The sequence below is a fragment of the Arabidopsis lyrata genome (assembly GCF_000004255.2).
Source record: "Arabidopsis lyrata subsp. lyrata unplaced genomic scaffold ARALYscaffold_7, whole genome shotgun sequence".
NCBI classification, from domain to species: Eukaryota; Viridiplantae; Streptophyta; class Magnoliopsida; order Brassicales; family Brassicaceae; genus Arabidopsis; species Arabidopsis lyrata.
This window is the reverse complement of record NW_003302549.1, coordinates 12,994,355-13,020,520: the sequence shown is the minus strand read 5'-3', so window position 1 is coordinate 13,020,520 and position 26,166 is coordinate 12,994,355. Positions and strand designations below refer to the sequence as shown.

Sequence of the window (26,166 nt, the reverse complement as noted above, 5' to 3'; positions counted from 1 at the left end):
ACGTCGATAATATACTATGCAAGACTTTTTTTTTTTTTTTTTTTTTTTTACTATGCAAGACTTTTCTAAGTGAGTATGATAGCTTTTGTAATAATAAACATATATATCTTATAGAAAGATAATTCTATAAAAGCTACTCCCTTTGTTTCAAACTATATGATGTTTTAGAGATTTCTTTTTGTTTCAAAATATAAAATGTTTACAATTTTCTATGCAATTTTTAAATTCATTTCATATTTTATGATCATTTGAATTCTGCAGACTTTTATATCATTGGTTGAATTTTATTAAAATAAGTATTAAATGATAGTTGTTAAAAGCAAAAAATAATTTTTTAAAAGTATGTGCCTTTAGCTAAAGCATCCTATATTTTGAAACAGATGGACTTTATTTATTTATTTATTTAATAGGGTTGACTTTGCTAAACTGTTCCAACAGATTGCTTGCCAATCTATTTTCCCTCAAAAAAAAATTGTCTTATCACTAACAACAAAAACTAATTGTATTCTTCGATGTCTTCAAATTCGCAAAACTGGAATTGAATTTTTCGATTAACAAACCGTATTTAAGGAATTGGATAATCTGTAGTTCTCATATATATAGAGAAGCTAATCGACTAGCCGATAGATTAACCAACTATGCGTTTTCACTTCTTTTAGGTTTTCATTTGCTAGAATCGGTTCCGAACTCAGTTAATTTAATTTTGCTTGAATATACCAGTGGAATTGCATTACCACGACAGACTCGTTAGCTTCTTATAATTTTTTTGTAATAAAGTATGCTAGACATTGTCTCCTTTTTCATACCAAAAAAATAGACCCACATTTAAGAGTATCCTGAGTCCGAGCTTAACTATTTTTCATCCTTTTACTTTCACCTATTTCCCACTGATTTGCTTTCCACATTCTCTTACCCATAATCATTTAAAGAATAAATTGGTCACTATTTCTGAAATTAAAATAATGGTATTATCAAAAAACTTGACTAATGTAGGCTGGTCCGAATTAGACCTTGATTTAATCGGTCTCACAAAAACAATTAACACATTTACATATTGGTATATTACAATTTACATCTGATATCTCCAACCATCATTGTCCTTCACAAGCGTACAGTAAATTCAGTTCCTAGTTTTCGATTTCTAATTTCCAAAATGCTCTTTTTCTACATACATTTTTTACAAGTCTCTATCGCAGAATAGGACAGCAGGAGAAGAAGACAAAGAAAGACGCAGCACAACTAAAGAGTTATTATATCTTCTCAAGTCTCAACTCAAGAGTAAAATGTGAAATAAAACTCTTGGCAACTCAATAGGTAGCAAAGCAAAAACGAGAATTTATCATTCAAAATGTCAAAGAAAATTCTTCACAGTCAACCTTTCATGACCAAAATAACGAACCATAATCGAAAAACAAAACTAGAAACTAAGCAAACATACAAAGACTAAGGAAACAAATGAACAAACCACTTCAATCATACAAATAGAATACAACAGACCTAATATTGATGCATCACACACACTCCCAAGTGAGATCCATAGCCTGCCAAAAAGACTGTCAGATTCACTCAGACACAACAGATATATTCACGACATGTTATACGGTTCAGAAGAAGTAATCAAGGACAATACTCTCAACATAGCATTTAAAAGATCTAAGCTTGAGCCAAAAGGGACTGGTTACCTCTTCAGACCAACAAATCCCCGAAACTTTTATAAAACAGTAAATCCAATTCCTAGTTTCAGATTTCTAAGGTCTCTTAGTACATATGATTCTTGAACATCTCTACAGCGCAATAAAACACAAGAGTGAAGAAAGCACAACAAAAGATAGTAAAGGAGTAAATATCAAATAAAGCTGCTCTAAACCGAAATCCTAGAGCTAAGTAGAGCATATTATAGCCAAGTTTTTAGGCAATGACACCTGCAAGTATTTATGATCGTAAATCATAAGCCACTTTAGTCTAAGAAATAACAATAGAAACTAAACATTAAACAAATATAGAAAGATCTAAATACTCCACTATGAGAGATGACGAAACCACAAGGGAACAGAAAAGGAGAAAAAGACTTCAGGAATACCAACCAACTTCAGTCATACAAATAGATTACATCAAACCTCAGTAAAGCGCCGCATCAATGGCCAATTATCGGTGCATAGCACAGACTCCAAGTAAGATGCCTGCAAAAGAAGACAGCCACAAGAAACTGTTTCAAATGAAATTTCACCAAGCTTCAGATCGTGATTATATCACAGAGAGATAAGCACATTACCGTCTAATAATCAAGGACATTACGATGAAGAAAATAAAGAGAATACTTTACACTACATCAAAAGAATATTACTTGTAACCAAAGGGCTGGTTAGCTTTGCAGACCAATAAATCCCAGTAATGAACAAGAAAGTAAATCCGGTTTTCAGTTTCCAATTTCTAAAGGCTCATACATAGTATACAAGATTCTTATAAGATACAGGTACGAAGATAAAAAAAGCAAAACAAAAAGGCAGTGAAAGAGTTAATGTCAAGCATAACAGTCCTCACGATCTCTCTCGCTGAAGTTTCTATCCTCTTCCATATTGCTGAACTCCAGATAATGAGTGGGTCGATGCTCATTGTCATAGTACTCCTTGGGGTTTCCGAGTTTCACACTATATTTCATGCTCTCTGTATGCTTCACCCCCATAAAGTTATAGTTCCATGGTCCGTTATCAGGAACCATGTAAAACCCAAGGAACCGGTCACTCAATAGCATTTGAACCTTGTCATAGTGTGTCGGAAGATAGCCTTGGGGATTGCTGCCACTGTCCTTGTTGAGACGTCCCCATTCATATCCAGTTTCCGTCAGCTTATATGAGGTCAAAGAACATGAGCCTGGAGTGAAACTGCAAGTCAAGATGATACATTTTTCTCTGTCCCATTGCTTGTTATTCTCCAGAAAACGTGCATGTGATGTAACATCTTGTGGCGACAACTGAGGAAGCTCATTAGGCTGTGTGTGCATCCATCCTAGGGGCTCAAAATCCTTTAAGAAATCATGCTCAGGAAGAGATGAAGGCAAGTGAACTTGCTGGTGTGATCCCCGCTGTGGCACCATCACAACGCATCGTATTTCCTTGACCTGAGGATTATCAAGGGGACTTATACCATACATATACCCAGCAATCTGAGTACGAAGATCTGCTATGCGTATGAATCTCTTCAAGATGTTCTTTGGCATTATGTAGGTGTATCCTGTTTCATTTACATCATATGAGTTCACATAAATGTGGTTGACCCTAAGGTGGAGGTTAGTAGCTGAGATTGCCCGCACTCGCCAATCTGTTTTGGAACCAAATGCAGACTGTTCATAGGGACTAATAGTGGTGACAATGAGTTCATCACCATGAACATTAGTGGTCCTTGTTGTGACTGCACTAAGCTGTCTCACTTCTTTGGCCTGTTTATTAATCTCAGCTATTTGTTGCCTTTGTTGAGACGGTGGAGTAATCTCAGCTCCAAGAATAATATCCCTTATCTCTGACTGTGTCAAAGCTGATATATTCAGGTTATTCTTCTTGGCGTAGTCAAAAAGGATGAGATCTTTAAGAGCAACCTCCACCTTCATCCATTGGTCGTCAGTGAGAGAAGGCCAGATGTGATGTGTCTCAGTGACAACAGACTTGTCGGGCTTCAGTAACATCTTAGCCTTCTCATTGTTGACATGAAGAGCACGGAGGATGAGAATGAGTCTTGAGAAGGCAGTGTAAGAAGATATGCTCGTCAACCAATCATCATAGATATTGAAGAGGTTCATCTGCGGCTCAGTAGCTTTCAAAATCAGATCACAAAATTTCTCAATCTTCAGGCAAGCCTGGAATGGAAGCTGCAGTTCGCTTCCCTTGATAACAATGTTGGGAAAATCCTTCATGGTAGTCTGAATGGGGTCCAACATTCCCTTACGAGTCACAATAACTTGTTTTGGCTGTTCTTCAACGGGGAAAGACCGCACAAGTGCAGCAACCTCTTCAGCAGTTTTCCATTTTGCAAGCTGACCAAGACGCTTCTGACCAGCCCAAACGCTTGTATGCATAACCTTCAGGAATAGCTGCCCAGTTCTTGGATTGAAAATAAAAGCTGCACCATTGATTGGCTTTGTTGTCAGATTTCCTTCAAATGTCTTATGCATTGTCACACGATAGACGTTGGTATCATCAATAAACCATATTATCTGGTTGCTGAATATTTCGCCATAGTTTTGAGATGACAAATTTGGCTCTGTAGGCTCAGATGAGTATAGCTGCAAACCTTTCCTTATCCTTTCTCTCAACCCATATAATGTCGGATTTGACTTAATAATCTTGTTCATTGCTTTAGCAATCAAAGATTTTGAATCAGGGAACCAATTACCAAAAGCAGAATACACATTGTATGCCAAATCAATCCCAATCATCACACCTGTCGGAGATGGATAGATAGACATGTTATCCGTTGTATAATCCATGAACTTGGCCCTAGTGTAACGTTCAATGTCATGAGAGTCATAATCTCCCCATCGAAGCTGTACATCTATCCAATATTTCTTACTAGCTTTCTGATCAAACATATCATTCGAGTCGGTCACCAGACTTGGCTTCGACATTGGCCATTTAGAGGCACCAAACATAAGAATATCAGCACAAGAGCTATTCATTTTGTAACTCTTCCTTGGATGAATTGTCTCCTTCTGCACAATATCTATCCCCATCTCATCCATATGTTGGTCCAATACTTGGCAAAGATCCATAACAACGCTCTCGTGGATCATTTGCCACATATGGGCACGAAAAATCTGAATCAAAGATATCTTAAGGGTAGGAATCTTTCCATGCATGAATATTCCAGTTAGATCCAACTGCACTTGGAAACCGACATAAACATTTGCTCGATTGATTGTTGGCGACCACCAGAGCGTGAATCTTCTATTAGGAATCTGGTTCAGACCAGACCTCTGTGCATTCGTCAGCTTCTTATATTTCATTGACTCCTCGAACCCAGATGCCTTCTCCCAGAAAAGACCCTCCCATGTTGGGAAGTATGTTCCCTTAAATAAGGTGTGCTCAAGAATACTCTCAACACCTCCAAGAGCTTGGATTACATCAGTTCGATAATTGTTCAGGTTCCACAACTTCCCATCATGCCTCTGATGAGTCCACCAGAAAGAATTTTGTCTCAGGACTTGGTACTGCTTGAAGTCAGTCCGGACTCTCCAACCTTTATCATATGCTAATGTGTGCCTATCCTTCTGAAAAAGCGTGTTTATACGCGGAATTCCCCTATCCCAGGAGTCTTCCAGATCCTCAAGTGTAAGACGTCTATTTTGGGCTTGTGATTCCTGCCTCTTTAAAGCATACTCTGCCCACACACGCTGTGAATCAATAAACTCACTTTCCCATGGCTGTATGTAACGGTAAAGATTGGGTATCTTCAGATCCTCTTCTTGACTCATTCCACTCCTAAAGTGGGTAACACCAACGTCTGTTTGTCTGCTGTACCGACGGTCACTTTCTGGGATCAGTATATGACTCATAGACAACATTCCAAGCCCACCGAGTTCCTTCGGGGTGTAAAAAACAACAGGAGGAAATCGACTAGGCATCTTTGAATTCAGCCCAATCTTAATCCTTGTTTGGATTTTACTTTCACCTTTAACCAACAGATCAATGAGCTCTGGCGTATGTAGAGTGGCTTCACGAAAGTAAGTCATGAGACCTATCAAAGCTGTGTTCCATTTATTGGTGATTTTGGTAAATGTGGCCGACCCTGACGACATTAAAATTTGCCTCACACGATTCTCAAACACCTTAATTTGTTCTTCATCAACTCGCAGAAAAGCAACTGCAGTCTTCTCTTTTGTCTGTTCATTCTGTAGATTCCACACACCATCCCCTATGTTGCTGAAAGCTTCTTGGCTCATCCTGGCTTTTGGAAGTATGCGGATTTCAAATCCACACATGCTGAACAGCAGATTAGGATTGTCCTTGCTGTACACAGAGACAAAGCTATTCTCCCACTCAAAAGTTGTAAGGCTCCGAGGAAGACGGTTCTTCATTTCCCAGAAGATACTTCTACCAAGATTGACATCATGTTTCATCAACCTCATCCTTGCATCTCTCGGCCAGCACTTCTTGTTGTTATATCCCACCATGTTCTCATTATTGGGATCAGGATGCTCCCTAAGATACCGTTGAATAAGATCTCGAACCTCTTCATGGGTAAATTTTAACATTATGTGCACTTTGTCTACATACCGAGAATATAGTCTTATGGGATGGCGTGTTTCAACTTTTGTATCCCAATAGGTCATAAACTCGTTAGGCTTCTGCGGTGGCCCAGCAATCTCGTTCGCTCGAGTCAAACCAAGAAGCAAAAGATCAAGCACTAGTCCATAAAACTGAGTAACAAAGGATGAGAATTGAAGTCCTCTAATGAGACCATACGAGTTAGTATGTCTCATATCTTTATAAGACAGATCCACATTATTCTTGGCAGTCACGTAGTCTGCAATACTGGGGTCAACAATCAAACGAAGAAGCTTGTTTAATAATGTGAAATCAACCTTCTCAAACAACTTTTCCAACTTTGTCTGGAGCATCACCACACACTGTCCATCAGATGTGTCCCATATGCCTTGCAAATTGTTGATACCCTGACACCACTTGTAAACCAGAAGAGGTGGCGGCTCTGAGTCTGCAGGCTTAATCCAGTTGGGAAACAAGTGGCGCTTGTCAGCCTCGTACCACAAGTATTGATCAAGATAGGCATCCGTAATTTTCTCTAAAGGATCAATTTCATAGACCGGAATCACATAGCTGTAGAGATCCATAAACTCAATGCCCACTTCTTTGAACTGACGCTGCGTGAAAAGATGACGTTTAATTCGCGCTAGAGTTTCATGCGGGTTGTCATAAGCTTGTTCAATTAGACCAAGCTCTTCTCGCTGCTGCTGGTTCAACCTTTCACCTCCACATGATTCTTTCAGTCTCTCAAGGGCGAGGATGAGCAACTTTGTCTCGTGTTTGTACGACAGAGGAGGGAATGGAATTGGTGAAAATCTCCTAGCTTCCAGCCACTCTTGGGTCGTTCTATAAGTTGCCACAGCTTCGTCCGGAGTGACAGGTGAACCGTCTTTCAGGTAATTGTATTGTCTTTCCTGTTCTGCCTTTAACCAAAGACGAGTCAACCTTCCAAGATTCTTTCTACAAACTGTCTTATCAACAGTAGCCCCTCTTCTGATACGCTCACGATTGAAGTGAGTAATATTTGTCCACCAATCAGCCTTATGCTTCACATATCGGAGGATCAAATTCTCAACTGGCAGAGGCAGTCCAGGGACCTTCCACGGGATATTAGCTTTCCAACACCGCCATGCCTCGCTAAGGTGCTGTTCTATTGTCCTCACTTTATTCTGCTTGGTTCCCTCTGGCATGGCATCAACGATATCATGCATGATAGCAGATCGAAGCTCCAAATCAAAATGGCTTTCGACTCTTTGTTTTGTGACGGTCTTTGCCATTCCTTTTGAGTGACGCCCCTCAAATTGACGTCCAAGAAGATTCCCTAACCATCGTTCAAGTAAAGGAACTATTCCACGGAGGAAAAACAACCACACTCTCCACATTGGAGCCCAAAATCCACACCCTGGTCCTTTACCCACAGGACCAGTATTGAAACGGTAATAGATCAAGTGTTTTAAATCCTTACACATCCTAATTTGTCTCATCAGTCTGTACTTATAACGATACATACCTGTCAACTGGCCAACATGGGAGAAAATATATTGCAGGCCATCAGCCAATTGGAAGGCATCAACATTCCCAAGACGGAATTGGACATTTGCGTCAACCACGAGTCAGGCGGAGAATCTCGCGACAGAGATGAAAAGCATTCCCAAAACGTGACTTCTTACGCTCTTTAGTCGTCAAAGTCTTAACAGGCTTGAGGTTGAAGTTGTAATCAAGATGCAGGTAATTCAAACCCTTCCTATGAATCAACAGATTCAACATATTATACCCCTGCCGACAAACTTGCAGACCAGCTTCAACCCAATCAAGTTCAGTGCTTTGGAAAAATTTTGTACCTGCAAGAGACCGGAACAAGTGCTTTTTCTTCTGAGGTTTAGGTGGTCTACAGTGCAAATCATTCAGCACATAACATTTCAAAAGCTTCTGGTAACTAACCCGAACTTTGACTGGATGTGATGTTGGACAGTGCTCCTTGAACCACTCTGACACCAACGGTATATCTTCTGCCCGTCGCGTCTTCCCAGACCTCATATTGAAAGGTCTTGGGGCAAACAACAACGAAATCCCATCAGTTGTAGTGTCAGTGTAAAGCTGAGTCTCTTGTAGCAGAGGCTCCACTCCGTTAGGTAATACAAAGTCATCCTCATCATCATCACATACCTTCCTGTCATGAAAAGTGTTACTTATTGGGTTAATCAACGGATCATAATAAAACGCAGGAAGATCAGGATCCTCTGTCTTAATGAACATAACCATTGGAGTGTGATACGCACATAGTTTGACTTTCCTTGGCCTGTTATTGTACAAGTAAGGGAAAGCAATTCTGCCTTCAGTACGCAGCCGTGATCGAGTGATAACCTTGTTGATATCATTAAACTCGTTCCATTCCTCGTCATATTTCTCCATATCACGATACAAAGGTTCAAACTTAGGACCACCAGGTATACACATATTCAATGCCTTTGCTGTGAAGAACGATGGCATATCAAACAAGTAGAAATAGTTTCTATCAACCAAATCAGAAAGCAACTGACCCGCAAGCCTATGAAGCGTTGCCATAATCGGAAGTGAAAGATTCCACCTCTTGTCACTCGGACCATTGATCATATTCGTCTTCAAAAGTGGCTTATGATCATAAAACCAATTATACACACAAGAATCATCCTCCAAATCAAGCTCCAACTAAATAGGCTCCAAAGGATCAACATCCATCAAATTACCCGCATAATCCAACACCGGCTCTTCATCATCAAACGGCGGAAACCGCAATCGAACCAGACTCTGAGTACAATTAACACTATAACCAAAACGAAGCAGCCACTCTAAAACCAGATTTTAACAAAAAATCAAACCTTAGACTCGCAGCAATTGAAATCGAACAGGAAAACCAGATTCAAACCAACCGAAACACTTGACATTGCAAATAACAAAGCCGATCAACCGAGATTCGAACCCATCAAAACCCTTGCAATTGCAAAAAGCACACTCTTTAAACAAAAATCGAGCACCAAAATAACTTAGAGAGTCTCAATTTTTGGTCGAAATTTGTGTTAAAACACATAAGCAACCCCCAATTCTTCAATCTTCTCACTGTTTTGCCCCCTTTGTATTTTTTGAGCATTATGTGTTTTACTTTTATGATATCACATCACATCCTTATCTAATAATTCACAAGTCATTTTATAAATAACTGCAACTCTTTCTATCTGACATCTGTCATAAATCCCAATTCTTTCACTTTTAAGATCAAAACTCTACAGAAAATTAATTAATTAATTAATATTTTTCTTTTTTTCAGTTTTCCTCAAGTCAATAAAAAAGGCACGATCTCACTCTTTATTTGTTTCACTATTGTTTTCTTACCTTTGTCGAGACCAATTTCTTTCTTTTAAATTGGGAAACAAAATCCCACGTTCTCCTCTTTGCATTCCACGATCCCCAAATTTAACTTCCTACTCTCATCAGTTTCATCAAATCACCATGTATATATATCACACAATGACACAATCGATTATCACAATTGTTTCTCCCTTCACTTTATCCAAATCACCATAAAAAAATTATTGTTACTATTATAGAACTGTCTTTCCTGCTCGACAGCCGAACATGATCCCTTAACACCAAATTCTTATTTCATCCTCACAGTTCATTCATTCCAACTTTCCACCTCTGGTCGTCTTCCTCCTCCTCTCATAAGGTGATCCCAATAATCCAAATCACCATAAAATCTGAATTTTTTTTTAGACGAACATGTAATCAACATATTGCTTTTCTCTCTGTTTTGATTTTTATCTATTTATATATAAATAGTTTGATTTTACTAGATATGTCGATTACTGCTTTTTTGTTATAAGTGACCCCATGTTCAAAACATTATTCATAACGAACGTAAAAAGCAGCAATAATTACTCGATCTGTAGTTAGATTCTCTGAACCACAATTTTTTCTGATTTACTTCTCTTTGTTTTATACATCCCTTTTGTAGATTACTCGACCAAATATCTCTGTTCTCTGTTGGAAAAGGATATCTCTCTTTTCATTTGTATATCTCACTATCGGTTCTCTGGTTTTCTGAACTTCGGTTTTTTTTGGGCAGCAACAAGTTAGACATAAGAGCTCCCGGAGAAAGTGATAGTTGAAAACAAGGTTCTCAAACATGTGTATCAAGCCACTGAATCTCCCGACTGACCATAAGATCTCAAATTGTTTCGCCACCACATCTCTAATTAGAAACTCGCTAAGGGTGGCGTTTCACCACGTACAACAAAAAGCTAACGTCGATACATATCTACGGCATTCTGAAAAGCATTGTGGTGATTTAAAACTTATAGGCCATTGTTGATTCTTGTGATAGGACCATTGAATGTTTGGTATCACATAATTTTTTAATTAGCGTTCAGTACGATTGAGGTTGATCATTGTTGAGAAGTTATTAGTTATTGAAATTGTACGTTGAATAATTTCCTTCAATCTCTTTAATGTTAAATTTTGATCATATATGTATTAATGTGACTAACCCACACTTACGTTTGAAAACGGAAATTACAGTTATTTATCATCAAATAAATTTCGCCCGTACGAATGTACGGGCTTAATACTAGTAGGAAATAAAAGAAACCAATGAAGTAAGCGGAGTGTTGTCCTTAAGCACGTGGTTACGGAGTTACTCAGAAATTAGAGATATCAAATTGGCCGGGCCGCATCTATCTGGGCCAGGCCCGTAATGGTTATCAGTATCGGTCAAACTCCTGCTAAAAGTTTTAATATTATTTTGTTCAAATAGTTTGTTGTAGATTTTTTTTTTTTTTTTTTTTTTTTTTTTTTGTAACTTGACAACTGAAGGTTTAAAAAAAAAAAAAACACTTCATGGCAGAAAGCATGCTTTAGCCAAAAAAATTAACAAAATAATTTGCTTGTCATAGAATTATTCCTCCCACAAAATATGTAATCTCAATAATACATGATCAAACTTGGAATCTCATATCATTTTTCTCTACTATTCTAACATCCTCCAACTTTTCTCCCTTTTTTGTTATTTGATTATGGACCGTCAAGACTCAATATCTAATTAGAGAAATTTTTGACATCCTTTATGTCTTATTCCTCAAACTCACTTTATTCCAAGTAAATCAAGCTATGTTTGAGTTTATTATAGATTCAATGTAAAAAAACTCTCGGAATGAGTTCATAACAAATGCCAAAACAGCTAGACTACAATCAAAACAAACACACAAGATACATAAGTAAAAAGGGTAAAACACATTAAGCGATCACATAGCTGGTTAGTCTCAGTTGGTACTCATATGAAGCGCTACAAGCGAAGCATACGCACCACCAGAAATCTTCATGAGCCTCTCATGTCTTCCTTTCTCCGCAATCACACCATTTTTAACAACTGCGATCACATCTGCGTTCTTGATCGTACTAAGCCGGTGAGCCACCACCACTGTGGTTCGGTTCACCATAACCCTCTCAAGTGCATCTTGCACCACCCGCTCAGACTCTGCGTCTAGCGCGCTTGTCGCTTCGTCTAGCAGAAGAATCTTAGGGTCTTTAAGAATCGCACGAGCGATAGCAATTCTCTGTTTCTGACCACCTGATAGTTGAACGCCGCGTTCTCCTACAGAAGTTTCGTACCCTTCAGGCAATGAGCTGATGAAGTTATGTGCATTGGCTGCTTTTGCTGCGGATATGATGTCTTCCTCAGTGAATCCTCCGGTTTTGCCATAAGCAATGTTTGATTTAATTGTCTCATTGAAGAGAATTGGTTCTTGGCTAACTAGACCCATTTGTTGTCTTAGCCAACTCAATTTGAATGTTTGAATCTCGACTTGGTCTAGAAGAATCTTGCCTGAATCCGGGTCATAGAATCTCTCAATCATGCTTATCACCGTCGATTTCCCACTCCCGCTCTCTCCCACCAATGCAACGGTCTACAAAACCAAAGAAAACAAAACAGAATGTGTTAACCCTTTGGTATATGACTAAACCGAGAAATACTCTGTTTTTATGACATTGTTACCTTGCCGGAGGGGATAGTCAAGCACAAATCTAGGAAAATATTAACGTCTGGCCGCGTCGGGTAACGGAAGCTAACGTGTTGGAACTCGATGTCGCCCTTAACAATTTCTAACGTTGTTCCTTCATCTGAACTCGAGTCGATCTTCGGTTTACTATCAAGAATATCAAAAATTGAAGCTGCGGAGTCTTTGGCTTTGGTCATGTCAGGCGCCATCGCACTCGTTTGAGATATTCCTATTGCGGTGACCGTTAGTGCAAAGAAAACCTACAACATACAAAACTCAAAATCATATAAAAAAAAAAAAAAAAAGAACTAAACCAAATGTAAGATGAATTTGGTTTGGCTTGGCTCTTACGATGAAGAATTCTCTAAATGTGGCTTTCCCGTGTTGAATCAACAATGAACCGATAAAGAAACATAACGCATTGATGCAATAGAGGGCAAAGAATGAGAAACCGTAACCCAAACCACTCACGATTCCTAACCTAACACCTTGTTTCTTCGGTCCCTCGCATTTTTTCTCATATAAGTTCATCACTTTTTTCTCCACGCAGAAGGATGCTACTGTCCTTATGCTGCTCACGGCATCATTTGCAATCTGGCTTGCCTCTTCATACTTCATCTGAACCAAAGTAAATTAGGTCAACAAACAATGATCAAACTAGTTTATGGGATTAAGCCAAAACGTTGAAGACTAACTTTTGCATCTTCGCTAAAACCGCTGAGAAACTTAGTCTGAAGGTATCCTTGGATAAATATAATCGGTGAAATAGCAAGAACAATGAGAGCTAGCATCCAATTAGCCACAAACGCTATTACCAAACCAGCGGTAACATTCGTTATACTTCCGACGATCATAGCCAAAGCATCACCAACCAGACTTCTCACTGTTGAAGCATCCGTTGACAACCTTGCTCCAATAGCACCACTGGACAAAATGAAATATGAAACAAACCAACTTTTTTGGTTCATCCAAAAAAATAGTGAGGTTTTTATTTATAAAACAATTATATACCTAGAATTTGAGGTATTATCGAACCAACTAATCTCTTGGTGTAAGACTTTATCAAACGTCATCCATCTGATGCGTTTGATCAGTTTTCCCCCGGCGATACCGAAGAAATAGTTTTGGATTGGAACTGCTACCAAATTGACCAAACCAAGTATGATGTAAATGAGCGTCCAGAAACGTGCATCTTTCTTCAATTTATCAGCAGGTTCAAAGAACATGTTGATGGAGCTTGATAGTAGATAACCAAAGACTGGAAACATTGTGCCATGAACCATAGCAGCCACTGAACCAAGCAACAGAACCGGAATCTCTGCCTTATTGAGGTGAGCAAGCCGTCTCAACGATACTTTCTCGTGCTTCTTTTCAGCGGTTTTGTTTTCGTAAGAGCTACCCTCGTGATGTTCATCATTCAAGCGACTTCTCATAGTGTTCTTACTCACCGTTGATGAGAGCCTATAACTTCCGGTTTGACCAACTGACATATCAATGTCATAACTCTCTGGTTCTTTAATTCTTGTTCCTTCCTTTGATCCTTCTTGTAGACGAACAAGTTGTGAATACGCTCCCTCTGGATCTTGAATCATTTCCTCGTGAGTTCCTATGTAACACCATAAAACCATTATACCATATGCTTTGATTATACATATCAAACTTGATCACTTTCGTCAAAAATATACCTTTCTCGACGATTTTTCCCTCTTGCACAACAGCTATTGTGTTTGCTGTTCTTATAGTCGTCAGCCTGTGAGCCACCACGACGGTGGTTCGATAAGCCATTAGGTTCACTAGCGCATCCTGAACAATGTGTTCAGATTCTGCATCTAAAGCGCTTGTAGCTTCATCTAGTAGAAGGATTTTCGGGTTTTTCAGAATCGCTCTCGCGATAGCGATCCTCTGTTTCTGTCCACCAGATAATTGTGTCCCATTCTCTCCTACCATTGCGTCTAACCCCTAGAAAAAAAAACCCAAAGTTTTCATGAAAATATGAACTCAACTATATGATTCTAAGTTCTAGCTATAATTAGCTGCAAAAATTCAAATACCTCTGGAAAATTCCCAATGAATTGAGATGCGTTAGCGAGCTCAGTCGCGGTTTTAATCTCGTGATCAGTTGCGTCTTCTTTTCCATATGCAATGTTCTCTCTTATTGTTGTGGCGAAGAGTATAGGCTCTTGGCTTACAAGACCAATCTTGCTTCTGATCCATTTTAGTTGAAGCTTCTTTAAATCATTGTTGTCTATTAGCACCTCCCCTGATATTGGATCATAGAATCTTTCAATCAAACTGATCACTGTAGACTTCCCGCTCCCGCTCTGCCCCACCAGAGCCATAGTCGTGCCGCTCGGTACAAACAAGGAGAATCCAGAGAAAATCGGCACGTCAGGTCTCGCCGGGTAGTGGAAATGCACGTCTCTCAACTCGATGTCTCCTCGAATCTCCTCCAAGACTACACCGGTTGCGTCATAAGCATCAATCTTTGGGTTCCTCTTGATTGTCTTGAACATTTTGAAGGTTGCAGCTTGTCCAGAAGCAAAAGCATTAAGACACGGAGATGTCTCTCCTAATGACCTACAAAGTGAAATATGTAAGAATTAGGGCTTTTAGCAGCACAAGATTGCTTTTAGGACAAGTAATTATCTATGAGATGAATGTATCCTCACATCCCACCAGTCAGGACCGAAAAAATCACGTTCATGACTTGTCCACCATTGTAACCTTTCTCCATTATTAACTTGGCACCGTACCAAACCGCGAAACCGTAGCTAGAGAAGATCACAAACAACATAGCCCCGAGGCCTAGACCCGAGACTAGCCCTTGTTTAACCGTAGTCTTATAAGCAATCTCGAGCTTTTTGTTATATTTTTCTATCGCTTGTTTCTCCCCCGTGAACGCTGCCACCTGAAATCCAATCTCTTAATTCCTGTACAAGCTAAAACACGAGGATTTCAAAGGCGAAAACTTACTGTTCTAATGGCACCTACGGCTTGTTCTACTACGTTTCCAGCTTCCCCGTAAGCGGCTTGTCTATTCCCAACCATTTTAGACATGGTCAGTGCCATTGTTGCACCAACGGCCACGATCAACGGAATGCACGCCATAAGAACCAAAGTGAGTTCCCATCCCCTTATAAAAGCAACCACAAATCCACCAATGAAGGTTGATATTAATTGTATAAATTTCCCGACCTGCATAATATATAAAAACAATCAGTTTTGTTTTAGCGTCTCTTTCTACAACAAAACTTCAGAATATAAAACTCAAAAACCTTTTCTCCCATGGCTTCTTGAATCAAAATGGTGTCTCCAGACATTCTTCCGATGACTTCTCCTGTGTTTGTCTCAGTGTCGAAGAACTCAATGTCTTGTCTCAATATCGTCTTCAGGTATAGATTGCGAATTCTGGAGGATTGACGCTCTCCAGTCACAATCCAACATGAAACCTCTGCATAAAAGACAATTACATAGGTTAACTTGGACACCAAGTTAGGGCAAACCTGATCAGGGGAGGAAATAAGAACAAGTGTGGACTTACGCAGAAAAGAGAAGACACAGGCATACACCGCAAGGTAAAGAATCTTCACTGCAATCTGAATATTTGTTCCCCGGTAAAAGTAACATAAGAAGCAGTAATGGATTGCAAATACTAAATCAATGTAGATAGTAAGAGATTCAAACTCATTTATCTATTGTGAAAATTACAATATTTATTATGAGGTTATTTTCATTATGCGAAAGGTTATCTATCTATATAGAAATATATGAAACAATTAAAATTGTAAAATAGTCGGATGTTGGAGTTGGAGATTTGTTTATGTCTAAATGGTTTAGGCGCCAATTAGTTTCAAAATTTTCAATTTTTTCTTAACAGAATATTTAGTTTTCTTATATATTTTAAAATTTTATTGAACTAAATTTATAAATATCTTAGTGAAGTGTCCAACCGACTTGTTGACCATTTATATTATTAGTTTTTTTTTTTTTTTTGTGATTCAATCACTGTGATTGAAAACAAACCATAACCATATCGGAAACATATATATCAGAAAATTCTGAATTCCGAGAAATCTTTAAACCAAACGTATATCGGTATATGTAATAGAATATATAGACAAATATGAAATGATGATAATGAAAATATACGGAAAATGAAATAATTTAAAGAAATAAAATGAAAAATTGATATGATTTGAAAGATATGTAAAATAAGAACAAAATAAATTATTATTCCAGGTTAAGAAGAACAATTTGAATTTGAAAACATTATAAAAGACAACTAAGAGTACCTTTTATATACAAATACTTTATATATATATATATATATATGTTTATAAGGTAAGTGTATATTAGAAAATATAGGAAAATGACATGATGATAAAGTTTGGATATATTTCCTAGTTGCAATTAATTAAGAAATTGGAAAAAAAAAAAAATAAATAAAATACACGAATGTCTATGTATATGAATATGATGATAACTAAGTTTTCTGTTCTGATAATGATGATCAACAATTTGATAAATCGTTTCTAATAGTTTAAACTTAAATCCAGGGACAACTAAGTAAGATAACAAGATTTACACGATACATGAATCTTAACTCATCAGTATATGAACAAACAAAGATTTCTTCAAAGATTAAGAAGTTACCTTGGAGACTTCTTGAAAGATTTCAGAGGAGCCAAATGCGTTGATGAGCTGGCCGAATAGTAGAGTCAAAAGCGGCTGAGTTAGGCCATTGGCCACGGCGGAGATGGTCCCGACAGTCATCAAAACTACGTCATTTCTGTCAGCAAACGAGAAAAGCTTGTAAAATGACACTTTTTCATCTTTCACTCTACTCTTCTTGCTTTTCTCATCCTCCATTGCTTCCCTCTCACCTTCCTTCAAAATATTTGCCCTTAATCTTTATCTTAGAAGTGTCTTTTTTTTTTCTACCAAATACCAGAGTAGAGACTTGCACTGATTGCAAGACAACCCTATGCACATATATATATGAGTCATAATTAATTGGAAATATTTTTACCAAAAATATACTCAGACTAGTAGAAAACTGAATGCTTGCAGTTGAGCATCTCCTAAAAGAGATATTTGTTATATATATTGAAAACCAAATTTTCCCTTCTTTGTATGTTTTTGTTTATTTTTCCTATGTTTTTCTTATTTTCAAGATATCTTTCCTTGTTTACATTTTTGAAATAGGTATTATCAATGTTCTACGAAAATTCGTTGTTTCCCTGGCCAAACACTGGAAGTTTCATACATGGCCTATTCCAACGAAAAATCAACAATCTTTTTAGATTTATGTGCCCGCTTAATTGGCTTAGGCTAACGATCAAATATATTTATACTTACTTTTAATTTTCTTATAAAACTAATAAAAATGATATGATATATATATATATATATATATATATATATATCAAATATATATAATGTATATATTATGATTAGGAGGTTATGATCCCGTAGGCCCATACATCTCTTAGGACGAAGCCCAAACCATGAAATTTAACATTTCTTTGGAGAACAGATCCTTCCTAATCCGTGATTTCCAAGATTTCTACATTTTTGGAAACCAAGAAATTTGACCATTAGGTCAACTCATCGTTGGTTGGATATCATTTTTTAACATCGTGTTTTTTATTTTCACATTAACATAATATATATAAAAATATGGAAAGTAAAATATCTGATTAACCTCCAAATACTTGGTTCCTTTATAAATGTTCTATTGGCGCGCGCCTAGCAAATTGAATCTTGGGTATATTATTATTTTCTTTCTTGATTTTATTTGTTTTGGTGGGATATATATATATATAGATATACATATATATTAATAGGCCTGGACATTCGGATTTCGGATCGGATTCGGTTTGAATTTATTCGGATTCAGATAATTCTGGTAGGATAGTTTATTATCCATTCGGATTTTATGACTATTCGGATCGGGTTCGGTTCGGATAGTGTCGGATTCAAATTGGTTTCAGATCGGTTTTCGAGAAAGAAAAAAACTAAAAAATGTTCAATTTAAATAAAAAATAGTTTAATTTTACTAAAATTTGACAAAGTTTTACAAAAATATGTATTAACAAATATAACTAAAAATTTCCAATATCTAGGTTATTTAGAATATTTTGTTATTTGTTATAAAATTATAGCTAAATATAACTAATATTTTTGGATATATAATTTTATTTTCGGTTTTCGGTTCGGATCGGGTTCGGTTCGGATAATTCGGATAGGAGAATTCATTATCCGTTCGGGTTTTGTGACTATTCGGTTCGGGTTCGGAACCGGATTTTTCGGATTGGTTTCGGATCGGTTTTCGGATTTTATGCCCAAACCTACTTTGGATAGTACACACTTACTATACAATAAAAGAAATATTGAAAAGTAACGTGTAACATGTTATTTTATGTAAACAAACATAAAATATAATGTTATATCAACAAAACATGTTATTCTAAGTTTATAAAAAAAAAACATGTTATTCTATTGAACAAACAATATTATTTGATACAATATATTTTACATTTAAGTATTGATCAGATGAAAAAAAATATATCTGGAAAAATGCTTTGATAATTTATATATATTGCCTTTACCAAAATGAAATTTGTATACTTCGGATGAAATGTATGTCTTGTGATGAGTTCGTTACGGTGATTATAAACTATGTCCTTTTTTCTCAATTATAAATTATGGCCTATCGCCTATGATTTCTCTTTTCTTTTGCCTTTCAATTTAATATTTCTAGTTTGAAGTTGATTGACTCAAAATATCCCAAGTATTCGAATCAATCAACGACAAGCAGGTCTGGTTCTGATGTAAAGAACAACAAGCTGGTGTTTTATAGTAAAATCTTAAGGCGTATTTAATTTGTAAAAATGTCTTATAGTGTAGTGGTAATTGACTTTTTTTTTTTTCTGTAGCTGGAAGATGACGAGATCGAGTCTTATTCCCACAAAATTTTAATAAATTTGTAATTTTTTTCATAATGGGAATCAAATTCTTTTAGATTTTAGGCATCGTAAAACTATGGGTCGGTCTTAACGACAAATTTTCTCCTTTTCACATTTTTTTACTTGCGAAATTTTGATCTCTTCTCCATCCTTTTTCCATGGCTTTTGATATTTCTAGCACTTGTAAATACGATTTTTTCCGGAGCTTCGGCGGGGAAGAATTCCGCAAATCATTTCTCAGTCATCTTCTTGACAACTTGTGTGATCTAGCATGACTATATATAGTGATACTCATCCCTAGCAAGTTATTGGGTTTTTCCGTTTTTGTATAGTCACGGTTTGACTTGAAGCAGTCGTTAGTGGTTAGTGGACTCTTTTCCCCGGCCGTTCTCTGACGTTCCACGATGAACCCGAGCTAATAATCAATGTAAACGAGTTCTTATACAAAGGCAGCAAGCCAGCAACAGAGTGTTGTTTCCTTTGACAAAAAAAAAAAAAAAAACAGAGTGTTGTTCCTTCTATGTTTGCTTTAGGCCTGAGATTAATATCCGCTATCCGCGAATATCCGTATCCGTATCCGGTTTTTGATCCGGAAAAACGGATACGGATACGGATGCTCTTAAAATTAGAAACGGATAACGGATATCCGGGAAAAAAAATACTTAAAAGCCTTTCATGAGTCCATTTTCAAGTGTTATAGCCCAAAAAAACTTGTAAGCCAACTTTTTTAATTGTTTTTATTTTATTTTTAATGTTAATAAATAAATCATATGACAAAAAATAAAAATAAATTTTTAAGAAGGATTTAAGAAGTTGATTAATGTCTTTTTTTTAAGAACATCATTTGAATCTTTTAAACTTTTTGCTACTTTAATAAATTTTTTGTTTTTGTAATGTTTTGTATATATAATCAACTTCTAGCTATTTTGTGATTTTTTAAAGCTTTTTATGTATGATATTAATGAATTTAGGATTTTAAAATACTATTTCCGGTTTACCAAAAAAAAAAAACACTATTTCCGGATATTCGCGGATATCCGGATTTTTAACGAATATCCGGATACCGGATATCCGGAATTTCGGATCCGGATACAGATACCAAATTAGCGGATAATACGGATACAGATACAGATACGGATATCCTAAAAAAACCGGATATCCGCTCCGTTTACGGCCATAGTTTGCTTTCTTGGGAGAATTTAGATGTTTATATAATAAAAACCCCTAATTTTGTAAAAAGGCCTTAGAGAGTTTAAAAAGGCCAAGCCTTTGGGCCCATTAAAGTGGTCGTTGTCTCGTTGATTCGAAACCTATGTTAAGAGAAGTTTGACGGGTGAAAAAAGGAAAATATTCCGAAGATATACATTATTCCCTTATATTTATATATATTAAAATTAAAATAGTAGAAAGCAAAAAAATCAGAAAGCTAACGAAAAAAAAAAAAAAAACAATCTAGCAACAGAAGAAGCTTCGAGAAGACGATGGCGACGGAGATGAACGAGAATCTGATCAACTCTTTCGTCGAGATAACTTCTTCATCAAGAGAAGAAGCTACTTTCTTCCTCGAAAGTCACCGTTGGAATCTAGACGCTGCCGTTTCAACTTTCCTCGATAACGATGCCGCCGCAGCCGCAATCGCCGAACCAAACCCTACCGGACCACCACCGATTGCCGCTGCACAATCTCCTTCTCAATCTCACTCTTCCGATTACACTCCTTCTGAAACCTCTCCTTCTCCTTCGCGATCACGATCTCCTTCTCCGTCTTCTCGCGCTGCTCCCTACGGTCTCCGATCGAGAGGCGGTGCTGGAGAGAATAAAGAAAGTGAGAATCCGTCTGGTAGTCGGACTTCTAGGAGTCGTCAACACGCTGGGAATATCCGTACGTTCGCCGATCTGAACCGTTCTCCGGCTGATGGTGAGGGCAGTGATTCTGATGAAGCCAATGAGTATTATACTGGTGGACAAAAGAGGTAAAACTCTCTACTCAATTCTTGATTGTTTGTTAAAGTAGATCTGATCATAGTTTGGGAAGTACTTAGATGAGAATAGTGTTTAGAAAGGTAAATTAGGGCAATGATCATGAATTTGAACAATGTGCTTTCTTGAAGAGAGTAATTGTTTCCAAAATCTGAAGAATTTTGCTATTGATAGATCAATGATGATGTAGGGATTGACCATATCTTGTGTTTAGCTGGAGGAAGTTTATATATGTGTAGCTAACAGAGTTTTCTTTGGATTGTGCAATGTGTTTTAGTGGGATGATGGTACAAGATCCTAAGAAAGCGAAAGACGTTGATGCACTATTTGACCAAGCTAGGCAATCAGCTGTAGACAGACCTGTTGAACCATCAAGAGCACCTTCTACAAGCTTCACTGGAGCTGCACGATTGTTGTCTGGTGAAGCTGTTTCGTCTTCTCCTCAGCAACAACAGCAAGAGCAGCCTCAAAGGATTATGCACACCATCACTTTCTGGTTGAATGGTTTCACTGTTGATGATGGTCCGTTAAGGGGGTTTACTGATCCTGAAAACGCAGCTTTTATGAATGTAATATCCAAATCTTTCTCTCATTAATAATTACTTGGATACTTTTGGAATCCTTAATATATATATGTTGTCTTTTGCAGAGCATCTCAAGGTCAGAGTGCCCCAGCGAACTCGAACCAGCAGATAGGAAGATCCCTGTTCATGTCGACCTTGTCAGGCGTGGAGAAAATTTCACCGTAAGTCTCATTCCCATCTCTCAGTAATATTCTCGTTAACCGATTCTCTGGATAAGCCACTCGGGTAGGATATTGCTATCATATTTTCAAGGATTCATTTAACGTCTCTTATCTCTTGACTCACAGGAACCACCAAAGCCCAAGAATCCATTCCAAGGTGTAGGAAGAACCCTAGGAGCCAGTGGATCTGGATCAAGTTCAGCACCACAAGCTTCATCCGCCCCAATGAACGCAGCACCAGCACCATCAAGAGGGCTAGTTGTAGATCCAGCAGCACCGACAACCTCTATCCAGCTCAGATTAGCAGACGGAACACGCCTTGTCTCCAGGTTCAACAACCACCACACCGTCAGAGACGTACGTGGGTTCATCGACGCTTCTAGACCCGGTGGCTCCAAAGAGTATCAGTTACTAACCATGGGGTTCCCTCCTAAACAATTGACAGACTTGGACCAAACCATCGAGCAAGCTGGTATTGCTAATGCCGTCGTCATCCAGAAATTCTAGACTTATACTGATCATCCCTTCGATTCATGTCTCTCTTTTTTTTTGCTTTTAAGTGTTCTTGAACCTTATCGTTGACTCAACTATTTTAGTCAACGATCCAAAGGCTTTGGGTTTTCGTAGATTCATCAACTCTTTTCTTCAGATTTAATCACTTTAGCAGTTTAGCTTTTGCATAATTATTTATTTCATCGCTTCTATCGACTCAACCACCAATATCTTTTTTAGACAGAATAATCTAAAAAAAGATTATCCAATGAGCAAATTACTTATATCCTTGGACTCGTGAATTGACGAATTGACCAGTTGCTGCATAAACTCCACACACATACGCTCTCCTCCAATCAGGGACATAAAGGTAAATTGACCTACCTGCCCATCTGTCCATTTTCCTTGTTCTCTTCAAAATTTTTTATTTTTTTAAAAAACAATTCTCTAATGTCTGTTATTCGGAATCCGAAGAAAGCCAGAGGTATAGAGATTTACAGTGAAAATCTACAGAAGGAGAGATAGCGAAGGGAGAGGGACAATTATTTAAAAAAAAAATCGTATTTTTGTTTTAATTACAACCTTAATCTTCGTGTTGTGTTCTGTATCTTCCCAGATTTTTTTTCTCTTTGCTGGGCTTCGTTGCCTTTTCCTCTTTTTCTCTTTCCTCTGCTCTCGATTCAGTTTAGGGTAAGAAAAAGGAGCTGTTTTTTTTACAGGGTTTATCACAAAGATCCTTCTTTTAGGGTTCTTTGATTTCATTTCTAGTGCCCAGATCTCTCTCTCTCTACTCATCTGCCATTTGTAAGCTCTTTCTTCTTCTTCTTCTTCTTCCTCTCGCTCTTTATCTCTCCAAAGTTTACATTTTTTTGTTGTTTTCTCAAGTTAATCTTTGATTCTAGTTGTGAGATTGTTTTTCCGCTTTTGATTTTGGGTTTTTGTCTGCATGCAGGGCTGTGTTCAATGATTAGGGTTTACATTTAGAACCAAAGCTTGGGTTTTTAACTGGTAACTAGTTTAGGCTTGTGGCGAAGTAGAGAAAAAAAAGAGGGGGTTTTGGCTCTTTTATTGGCGATAATTTAGGGTTTCTGTAATTATGATCAAGCAGATATTTGGGAAATTACCCAGAAAACCTTCGAAATCATCGCATAATGACTCAAATCCAAACGGAGAAGGTGGGGTTAATTCATATCACATTCCCAATTCGGGTACTAGTATCTCGAAGCCTACATCGAAATCGTCAGCATCGAATTCGAATGGAGCAAATGGGACTGTTATTGCTCCTTCCTCAACGAGTTCTAACAGAACGAATCAAGTCAATGGGGTTTATGAAGCATTGCCAAGCTTTAGAGATGTTCCTAGCTCGGAGAAACCTAATCTGTTTATCAAGAAGTTGAGTTTGTGTTGCGTTGTTTTCGACTTTAGTGATCCGTCCAAGAATCTGAGAGAGAAAGAGATAAAGAGACAGACTTTGCTGGAGCTTGTTGATTATATTGCAACGGTTTCTTCAAAGTTGAGTGATGCTGCGATGCAAGAGATTGCGAAAGTAGCTGTGGTTAATCTTTTCAGGACGTTTCCTTCTGCGAATCATGAGAGTAAAATTCTTGAAACGCTTGATGTGGATGATGAGGAACCTGCTTTAGAGCCGGCTTGGCCTCATCTTCAAGTTGTTTATGAGCTTCTTCTCAGATTTGTGGCCTCGCCTATGACTGACGCGAAGCTTGCAAAGAGATATATTGACCATTCGTTCGTCTTGAAGCTCTTGGATTTGTTTGACTCTGAAGACCAAAGAGAGAGGGAATATCTAAAGACCATTCTGCATCGGATATACGGGAAATTCATGGTACACCGACCCTTTATCAGAAAGGCCATCAACAATATCTTCTACAGATTCATTTTTGAAACTGAAAAGCATAACGGAATTGCAGAGTTGCTTGAGATTCTAGGAAGTATAATCAACGGTTTCGCTTTGCCGTTAAAAGAGGAACATAAGCTCTTCCTAATCCGGGCCTTGATTCCACTCCACAGACCTAAATGTGCATCTGCCTATCATCAACAGCTCTCTTATTGCATTGTTCAATTTGTAGAGAAAGACTTTAAGCTTGCCGATACCGTCATTAGAGGCCTTCTAAAGTATTGGCCTGTGACTAACAGTTCAAAGGAAGTTATGTTTCTTGGGGAGTTGGAAGAAGTTTTGGAAGCAACTCAAGCAGCTGAGTTTCAGCGATGTATGGTTCCTTTATTCCGTCAAATCGCCCGATGCCTCAACAGTTCACATTTTCAGGTTCGACTCTTGATTTGTTAAAAGTAGTGCTATAAATAAGTTGTTCATATAGCGTCGCAATTTTGCAAGTTTGAGGAAGAGGAGTTGTTAGATTCAAAGTTGCTTCTTTTGTCAGGTGGCTGAAAGGGCTCTGTTTCTGTGGAACAACGATCACATAAGAAACCTGATTACTCAAAACCATAAAGTGATAATGCCAATCGTATTCCCGGCTATGGAGAGAAACACACGGGGCCATTGGAACCAAGCAGTTCAGAGTCTGACTTTGAATGTGAGAAAGGTATTGGCAGAGACAGACCAAATTCTGTTTGATGAATGCTTAGCCAAGTTCCAAGAAGATGAAGCAAATGAAAACGAGGTTGTAGCCAAACGAGAAGCAACATGGAAGCTTTTGGAAGATTTGGCAGCTTCCAAATCCGTAAGCAACGAGGCAGTACTCGTCCCCAGATTCTCATCTTCGGTTACTCTTACAACCGGTAAAACTTCGGGTAGTTGATCTTTTTTCTGCTCTTTATTACCGAGACAATACTTTCAAACAATCCAGCAGAGTTGTATCGATCCATTCGAGCATCAGGATCAGTCCTTGAAGGGAGAAGATTAAGCACAATGATTAAGAAGGCAATATCATCAGTGAATACTTGTAACATTTTTTTCAGGTTTCTGGATTCATGGGTTCAATTGTTTGTTGCTTCTGATCTGTTTTTTCTCTCTTACTCAGCTCTTAGAGGAGTTGAAAAACAATCTGTGGTGTAAGAAATATGGCTTATAGATATAGTTCTTGAGAGGACGACTAAACAATTATTCGTATTTGTACTGTGGAATGAATTGTATTTTATGCTTTGAGGTTCTCCACTATTAACCGAATCGAAACCGAAGTTACCGTTTCTCGGTTTGGTACGGTTTATATGCATAGGGCTATTTTGAATTACTCGTGTTTGGAAGCAGCTGGAATGCAGGTATGTGTCACTAAATCAAATAACCTCTATGTTCTAAAAAAGTCATGAAATCTAATTTATTTACGAAGATATTACCACAGCATTTTTGCAAATATTAAGTATGGTGAGATTTTTTACCTTAATTACCATTTATTTAATCAAATTCATCTTTTCTAGTGAAGAATCCTTTATTATTTGTTCTTAGTCAATGAGTGGTATTCAATTTCATTGTCACGGCCTACTCAACAACCCAATCTTACCAAGTCAAAGTCAACTTTATTTTGTTTCTCTTTTCTCCGTTTCCACCCCAAATTTGTAATTTCTAAACATGATGTTTCTTTATAGATTTCTTATTCCTAAAAGGATTTGTAAATTAACCAAATTTGCATTTTAAAATATTTTTTTTTTTATCTATGTTGGTATTAAATTTGGAACAATTTTTTTTTATAACGAAATACAATAATATCGAAGATTATTATA

The 26,166-nt window shown here is 37.6% G+C and overlaps 4 protein-coding genes and 1 long non-coding RNA gene across 6 annotated transcripts; 3 read left to right on the top strand and 2 right to left on the bottom strand.

Annotated features, from left to right (window-relative positions):
• Positions 1–1,313: 1,313 nt before the first annotated feature.
• LOC9304278 (pre-mRNA-processing-splicing factor 8A) lies at positions 1,314–9,393 on the bottom strand. Its single transcript, XM_021017411.1, is given in 4 exon segments — positions 1,314–2,180; positions 2,273–7,865; positions 7,867–8,420; positions 8,534–9,393. Coding segments are annotated over 3 exon segments (6,021 nt in total). The 5' UTR covers positions 8,657–9,393; the 3' UTR covers positions 1,314–2,180; positions 2,273–2,521.
• A 310-nt stretch (positions 9,394–9,703) lies between these two features.
• On the top strand, positions 9,704–10,763 carry LOC110226033. Its single transcript, XR_002330152.1, has 2 exons — positions 9,704–9,957; positions 10,357–10,763. It is a non-coding gene; the product is annotated as an uncharacterized LOC110226033 (long non-coding RNA).
• Positions 10,764–11,431: 668 nt separating this feature from the next.
• LOC9306313 (ABC transporter B family member 9) lies at positions 11,432–17,240 on the bottom strand. The gene is made up of 11 exons (XM_021016537.1): positions 16,940–17,240; positions 15,562–15,882; positions 15,260–15,481; positions 14,956–15,194; positions 14,338–14,863; positions 13,972–14,245; positions 13,298–13,892; positions 12,982–13,210; positions 12,638–12,904; positions 12,283–12,546; positions 11,432–12,193 (listed from the first exon to the last, which is right to left on the bottom strand). The coding sequence occupies exons 1-11, from the start codon at positions 17,153–17,155 to the stop codon at positions 11,549–11,551; spliced, it is 3,798 nt and encodes a 1,265-aa protein (XP_020872196.1). The 5' UTR covers positions 17,156–17,240; the 3' UTR covers positions 11,432–11,548.
• A 3,339-nt stretch (positions 17,241–20,579) lies between these two features.
• On the top strand, positions 20,580–22,668 carry LOC9306312 (plant UBX domain-containing protein 5). Its single transcript, XM_021019847.1, has 4 exons — positions 20,580–21,226; positions 21,511–21,802; positions 21,883–21,978; positions 22,105–22,668. Exons 1-4 carry the CDS (start codon positions 20,736–20,738, stop codon positions 22,483–22,485), a joined length of 1,260 nt encoding a protein of 419 aa, XP_020875506.1. The 5' UTR covers positions 20,580–20,735; the 3' UTR covers positions 22,486–22,668.
• A 235-nt stretch (positions 22,669–22,903) lies between these two features.
• Positions 22,904–25,592, top strand: LOC110226915 (serine/threonine protein phosphatase 2A 59 kDa regulatory subunit B' gamma isoform). 2 transcript variants are annotated; one of them, XM_021019845.1, is made up of 3 exons: positions 22,904–23,274; positions 23,423–24,754; positions 24,870–25,592. In XM_021019845.1, exons 2-3 carry the CDS (start codon positions 23,567–23,569, stop codon positions 25,245–25,247), a joined length of 1,566 nt encoding a protein of 521 aa, XP_020875504.1. In that variant the 5' UTR covers positions 22,904–23,274; positions 23,423–23,566; the 3' UTR covers positions 25,248–25,592. The 2 variants fall into 2 exon arrangements, with proteins under 2 accessions (XP_020875504.1, XP_020875505.1); XM_021019846.1 differs by having other exon boundaries at positions 22,904–24,754.
• Positions 25,593–26,166: the final 574 nt, after the last annotated feature.